Below are 7382 nucleotides of genomic sequence, written 5' to 3'. Positions count from 1 at the left end.
TACAAGCTTCTTTTGGTATTAATATTATTATATTTTTCTAAAAAAAAATGAATGGTAAGAAAGGTCGAAAAAGTAAATTAAGTCAAACATTTGTGTAAAATAACAGCTTATTAGGTTATTCATGTGAAAAAAGAAAAGTTCGGATAATTGTATAAATAGACCTATTTATTTAGACTATGTGTAGAAAACCCTTAAAAAATTCTAATAAAATTGGTTTATAATTTATGATGTTGGTGAAAAACTTGCACGCAGGTCTAAAGCATTCCTCTAACCCACTCCTCTAGTCTGGGTGTGTTGTTGGAGCCGACTTATGCAAAAACTATTTATCCCGGTGTGAAGTCGAGCCGAGTATATTCCAATGCCTAAGTTAGTATAAAGAATATTTAACTTAACTAAGCACGGAGAGAGTTACTTACTCCTTACATTATCAATATGAGGTTATTTATAAGGCCCTCCCTCTGACACCTGCTTGAGAGATGCATGATATCTACGACGTCAAAATAGAAATGGCCCTTGAGATTACAGAGTGTCAGCGACTAACTCGGTTCGGTCATTTTTCTTTTGGTGAGATTTCACGAGCTTAACTGTTCAACCCAAAACCTGAGAGTTTTGACTTTCCCTTTTGAGACACATGGACCTTATGCGAACCTCGTTTTCAGGGCTTAGACATATCTATAGACTTTAAGCCTTATCTGAAGCAATCATCAACACGTCATAAATCTATCTAAGATTTTAGTAAGGGTGGTTTTCCAAAGGTATCCAATAAATATTAGATGGGTATTTTCAACCATTTTCAAACTTCCCTTCCGTCTCCTTATAAATACCTATAATCAATATTCAATAACATTCAATTAAAAATTAACCCTACTTATAATTTTTACAATATCGAGTGAACTTAATTCAATGAAATTGGTATGCATTCCATCCTTAGAGATCTAAGATTCAATCCCTTGTCCCACACTTGTGCTAAAAAATGGGAAAAAAAACTTGTACAATATCTATTTCAATATCTAATCTTGAAAAAACAAATATCATGCAATAGACATGTTGAAAGCCAAGTTATCTGTTTATTAGAATTAAAATAAACGCTTTAAAATGATTAAATACAACAAACTTAAAAACTTAGGAATAAAATTAAACCTTTTAGAAGCTTACAACCAAACTAAAATAATCTTTAACTTTAATATGTGATTCAAATAAACTTTGTAAAAATTTATTTTTAGCTTTAAACTTCGAAGTTATTCCAAGAAATATACACTTCAAGATTTTATTTTTTTTTTTTTTGTTGAACACATAAACTGACAATAATCTTTTAAGATAAATAAATGGTAATTAAAATCTTAATTATCTTCTATTTTACATAAATGTCCATCCAGAACTATTATCACGTGTCTTCTATTTTACATGAATGTCCATCCTTTATTATGTACACCACAAAAGTTTTTTGAACCAATCCAAAAATCGGGGCAACTACCAAAAAAAAAAAAAAGAACCAGTGTGGGCAACCCAAACCAACCCATAGGTCATGCACGTCAGGAAGCTGAGCAATGGCGACGGCTGAGATTGAGATGAAGTTTAGAGTGAGAAAAGAGGGAGGTTTACATACTGTGTCATGTAATAGGGAGAGGATGATGACAGAGGAGCTGAGGGTGAGAAGGTCGTAACCTGCTAACCAAACCAAAAATTCGATTTTGCAAAAGTCCACCTAACTAAAATTGAAAACTTTTCCACCAACCAAATCCAACCCTTGCCATTTTGGTTTGAGTTGTTTGGATCATTTAGGAGACTGTTTAATACTAAGTTGTTCTTTGTCATTCTAATTCCGTTTTAGGCAAACAAGAGTTTTAGATGGTAAAGAGTCAAGAGTTTTAGATGGTAAAGAGTGGGCTAAAGTGAACTCCGTCCTTAGAGGTCGGAGATTTATTCCCTCACCTGCAATTATTGTGAAGAGTTGCCAACCCTCCCAAAGGAAACACATTTTCTTCAACATACTCTCTCTTCAACATACTCTCACACAGAAGCCAATGTTTGGACCATTGACAAATTTGTCTCTAAGCTTGTAATAAGCATTGAAAATTCTTCACATTTGGCTTCAAAACACTACCCATCATAACATAGTTCGAAAGAAAATATAGCCCACCTAAGAAACAAACAAACACTCATTCAACATTCTTCCAATTCTGAATGACCCTTCATACATATTTTAGCTTTGAAGTGATTTCAATCTCCTAACTAACAGGATTGATTACATATGAAGCATACCTGTTCTTCATCGAATTTTCAACCCAACAACTCCTTTTAGAATTTCGATAGATAAAACACAGATAAGTTCAAGGAGACAGAATTCGATTCGAACCCACTCCCTCCAAGAAAACCACTCTTAACAACATCTGAAATATTGCAATCTGTCTTCCTGCATGAATTAGAGTGTCACAAAGTATATAAATAAGCATCAAATCCAGAAACCGAAGATAAACCACATACAATCTTTAAGAGTCGGAATGGACGATTCCTAACAGAAGACACTAGAGCCTACAAGTTACAATCAAGTTAGTTAACAAAGGAGAGATGGGGCGGGGCAAGCCGGGAGGGATGGGGAGAAAAAGACTGACCTAACATGAAAATATTAATAAATCCAAACCAGACTGCACATTATTTTGTTGTATATTGACAATAACCTGTAGTTATAACCTACATCTGAAGTTCAGAAATATAGTATCCATTAAACAGCATGGATTGGACTGCCACCAGAACTCATGTTTTCACTGCCAGAAGCTGGATTTGCATGGAAAGCAGACCGTCTAGACGACCCCTCAAGTAGTTTCAGTGAAAGCGAAGATGGGCCAGCATGACCAATCGATTCTCCCAGACTGAGTTTTGACATGCCAATCAGCTCGTCAACATTGAGAGGACTCTTCGAATGCACAGCTGTTGGCTTGAGAACCTCATGTGTCTCCTTATTAGTGGTTTCTGCACTGTATCCCGAGTAGAACGGTATAGAAAATGGAAAGAACGGTGCAACATATGCAGGATATACCACTGGATAACAGCATTGCGGAGCATCTGGCTCAGCAGGTGCTGTTTCTCCATCATTTGAGTTGGTGGAATCCATTGATTCGCATTCTTCATCCACAGTTGGAGGTGTAGGCAATGGGTTATTGCTTTGTGATTCAGCATGTGAACTGTTGACAGATAGAAAGTCTTGCTGCACAATTGAATTCTCAACATGCTGCAAAGAAGTTGTGGAAGGGGGAAAGAAAGAATCAGTAATTGCTATGATTAAAGTAAAAGTAATAAGGCTAATCATATTACTTAATTCACATACATGCATAAAACTGAAAAATTAGCATCTTTATTCGAGGATTTCATTACAGAAGAAGGCAAGGTAATTCGCATAAGACTAATACTATCATCATATACATTGGGGAGATGGGGCAATGTTAGTGATTGATTATTCACATTTATAACAGGAGACTAGATGAACTGCACAACTAGAATGTTTGTATTTTAGTGGAGTAATAGCATCCTTGTGATATGAAAGAGCTAAAATTTTGGACACGTATATGCATTTAAAAATGGATGGATGAGAGTACAAACTTCGTCAGCAACAATATCAAATAAACTGGAGCGCCTCTTTCGTCTTGATACATTGGTCTGCCTTATGAAATATTTTTGGGCATGGCTTGCCACTTGTGTAGGTGTCCTAGATACAACATAATTACGTGCTATCCCACGCCAGTCTCCTTTTCCAAGTTTCTGTAATCCCAATAAAAACATCCTATGTTCCTCCTCAGTCCATGGAACACCTGTGCATAACCAAACACACATGTAAGAATGATCGATTGATTCTCATTAACCCATCAAAGGTAATTGTAGAGAATTCAAATATCCTACTCCTGGTTACCTATTTTCAAAAAAATACTAATATTAATATAATACAATACTAGTATATAAGGATATTTGTAGTTTATGACATGCTAAAAGAGTACGAAAAATTTATAATCAAATTTAGAAAGTAGAGAGACAACCAGCACGAATGATTGTGTCCTCTTGAAATAACACAAAAAGGGAAAAGTTTCTTTCATCAGGCACGGGCAGAAGAGTCAATCTTTGTGAATGTCTTTACCTCTTTAAAGGAAAACTTTTTTTCAAAATTCATCTCCTCCTCCACTCTGTTTCTCATAATTTTTCTTTATTTGTTAAGGTTAAATACATTTAACCTTTTTCCTTGATTCCTCTGGTTAGAGTGTAAGCACAGGAACATAAGCTGACCTTGTTCGTTAACATGAATTGGGAATAAAAATGTCTCAAAATACTATGTTAGGCAGAGAATTTTGAATATATGTTTAGTAGAATCCATTTTGACAAAAATATATGAGTATATATATATAGAGAGAGAGAGAGAGACAGGAACTTAGATATATAGAAGATGCCTATACACAAAGAAAGAAGGCATAGAGAAGGCAGTATTTAACAAACCAATGAATAGGATATTCTATTTTCAACCCCACTCTATGTTTATGAACATGAAACTAGATGGACAAAGAAGACATCAAAACATATGGTTTCAAGAATTGAATTAAATGGATTGGTGATTTTTGCAAATCATTTCCGAAAACAGGGTGCCACATGAGGTTAGCAATTGCACAGTAACTCTTGTTTCCAAAAACATAAAAAAATAAAAAGGAAAATAAATTGGGTACCGACCAATTTCTCCATCAAATTTTTCCTCTAACAAGGAAACAATACTTTTCTTAGCCCACATCCATTTCCAAAATTCTCTACTTAGATTCCTTCCATTTATCCAAAGTATAATTACATAAAATCCAAGCCCATCACAGAGGAAAAGGAAACAGTAATCCATGAATCAAAACAGTCCACCACCAAAAAAAAAAAAAAAAAAAAAAAAAAAAATCCCTGAATCGAAAAGATAACCATGCAAAGTCCAGCAAACTTGAACAAAATCAAACAAGAATAGCAGAAATAATTCAAATTAAAGTAAAAACTCCCAAACCTTTCTTCCTCTCACGGCAACTAGAAGACGAGCCAGGAACGAAATCCTCCGACGCATATCCGTCAGCCGCACCGCCATGCTCAGGAGTCTCTCCGGGAGAAGCCGGATTGTTCGACCCGCTTTGAAGAGCACCCGACCCGGATCCTGCGTAGTGGTTCAGATTCCCCATACTAGCACTCTTCCGGATGGAACCGTCAGTCAATCGAACTCCAAAGAGCTTCACACCGCGATTCGGACAAGTCCGAGAGTTGTGGCCATTGTGGCTGCAATGTGAGCACCGCCGCGTCATCGTTCCGCCGCCGGATCGATCGGAATACGCCGCCGCTTTCAGAAATCAAACTCAAATTCAACCAGATCAGAGCATGATCCGATCGAAAAACGAGAAATTAGGGTTAGATTTTGTTCTACACAGAAAGCAAATTTCGGGATTTTTTTTCTTTCTTTCTTTCTTTCTTTTTTTTTTTTTTTTTTTTTTTTTTCCTTTTTTTCTCCCTCAGCTTTCGCAGGTGGGAGAGAAAGAGAGAAGACCGACTATATCCAACACTATCCATTTATCGGCCTTGGATAAATGTTAATTATTCCTCTGCTTCATGTTTCACTTTCTTATTGTGTCTCTCTCAATCTCAACCGTCCACGTTTTTTCTATCTTGATGTTCTCACTCATTAACGGTTGAAATATATATTTCATAGAAATTTCCACCGTCATTCAGATACGAAGCCTATGTCCATCTGTATTTATTATTTATTTTGAATGTTTCTTTATTCTTTTTTCCATATTTATTGCGAATTTAAAATTTAATAAATTTCTTACGTTAAAAAATGGGATTTTCAAATATGAAAAAATAAGATAACTATTTAGATAAAATAGCAAAATTTTAATTTTCTTTGATAAAGGTTGATAGAAGTGTATAAGTGATAGAAAACTAATAGAGGTTGATAGAAATTTATTAGTATCCATCAATGTTTTTTTCTACTATTCCTGTAAATAGTTTGACATTTTTTCTATCTGTGAAAAATTTTTTAAAAAAATATTATTTTGACCTATATATGGGGGAGTTTGTTATATTTTAACATTTGTACTTTCATATATTTAATATTAGTTATATACTTTATAAATTTTAAATTAATTTTTATCAAGATTAGATAAATAAAAATAATATTTTTAAGATTCATATGCTAATAAATAACAAAAATATTTTTTTTAAGAAACCAACAATGAACTAACAATACAAACTAAATTTAAGGTTTATTGAAAATATATAAATTGAAAATTGAACATTTAAAGTATAGTTTCCGTTTGGTAATGATTTAGTTTTTGAGTTTTGGTTTTTGAAAATCAAGTCTATCGACCCAAAAAAAAAAGTAACTTTTTAAAACTTGTTTTTGTTTTTGAATTTGACTAAGAATCCAACCATTAAACTTAAGAAATATGTAAATCATGGTAAGAAATGAAGAGAAAATACGCCTAATTTTTAAAAATAAAAAATAAAAAATAAAATTATTATCAAACGGGACTAAAATTCATTGCATATAATTTTTCTTTAGTACAAATAAGAATAGGTGATTTAAACTGTGAATCTCAAAGTTTTTAGTACACTCAGATATCAATAGAATTATGTTCTATTATGTTATTCGATACAATTAGTTTTATGGTAAATGTTTCATTTTTTTCAATGCTAAAATGAATTTTGGGGAGAAAAATCTTTATATATTATTTATAGGTGATGTTGGATACTGAAACGGATTTTTGGATTTTATGACAAGAATTTTGATTTGTTTTATATTTATAATCTTAAAGTAAGAAAGGAGTTTTTTCATGACTTTATTATTTATTTTTAATGGAGATGTATATTCTTGGACTTTCTAAATTTTTGTCATTATAAGATGACTTTGATTATCTTCTTTAACAAATTACGTAAAAAGTGAGTATGGATAAGAAAAAATTATTCAATGTGGTTGGTAATTTTATACTATTTTGATATGGATTTGAAAATCTACTCATTCTCTAATAATTACTAGATATAAATTCAATGTACTTTTATTAATTCTCTGTCATACATCTAACAGTACAAAACTGTCAGTCATATTATAACACTCTTCACAAATAATTTCGCGTGAATAAGGTGTGGACGATTGCATCCATCCTAATTAAGATTAAATTAGGTTGGATTATAACGTGCCTTATGGAATTGTTTCTTTAATGAGTTTGTTTGTAGATAGACTCAACTGACAAAGTGTGATGCCAAAAAGAGCAGTGAAAAAGCATTATGTACATCTTTGAGTGGTCGAAGCTTTGAATTCTTCCATTTCACATGTAACGTAATATTTTAAAAATGAATACAAATTTAAAATATGGTCATATGTTTTA

At 33.0% G+C, this 7382-nt stretch overlaps 1 protein-coding gene across 1 annotated transcript; it reads right to left on the bottom strand.

Annotated features, from left to right (window-relative positions):
• Positions 1 to 2396: 2396 nt before the first annotated feature.
• Positions 2397 to 5596, bottom strand: LOC120091106 (myb-like transcription factor family protein). The gene is made up of 3 exons (XM_039048945.2): positions 5015 to 5596; positions 3598 to 3806; positions 2397 to 3229 (listed from the first exon to the last, which is right to left on the bottom strand). The coding sequence occupies exons 1-3, from the start codon at positions 5301 to 5303 to the stop codon at positions 2723 to 2725; spliced, it is 1005 nt and encodes a 334-aa protein (XP_038904873.1). The 5' UTR covers positions 5304 to 5596; the 3' UTR covers positions 2397 to 2722.
• Positions 5597 to 7382: the final 1786 nt, after the last annotated feature.

Source organism: Benincasa hispida, chromosome 11, assembly GCF_027475165.1.
Source record: "Benincasa hispida cultivar pf3 chromosome 11, pf3_genome.v1.1, whole genome shotgun sequence".
In the NCBI taxonomy this organism is placed as follows: Eukaryota; Viridiplantae; Streptophyta; class Magnoliopsida; order Cucurbitales; family Cucurbitaceae; genus Benincasa; species Benincasa hispida.
This window is presented reverse-complemented; position numbering and strand designations above follow the sequence as displayed.

What these genes read in the sequence shown, in the direction of transcription:
- LOC120091106 (XM_039048945.2), bottom strand. Translation starts at nt 5,303, where the DNA reads ATGACGCGGCGGTGCTCACATTGCAGCCACAATGGCCACAACTCTCGG. An exon ending in TTGCCGTGAGAGGAAGAAAG is followed by an intron (nt 3,807 to 5,014) that starts GTTTGGGAGTTT and finishes GGTTATGCACAG; the next exon opens with GTGTTCCATGGACTGAGGAG. An exon ending in TTGATATTGTTGCTGACGAA is followed by an intron (nt 3,230 to 3,597) that starts GTTTGTACTCTC and finishes ACTTCTTTGCAG; the next exon opens with CATGTTGAGAATTCAATTGT.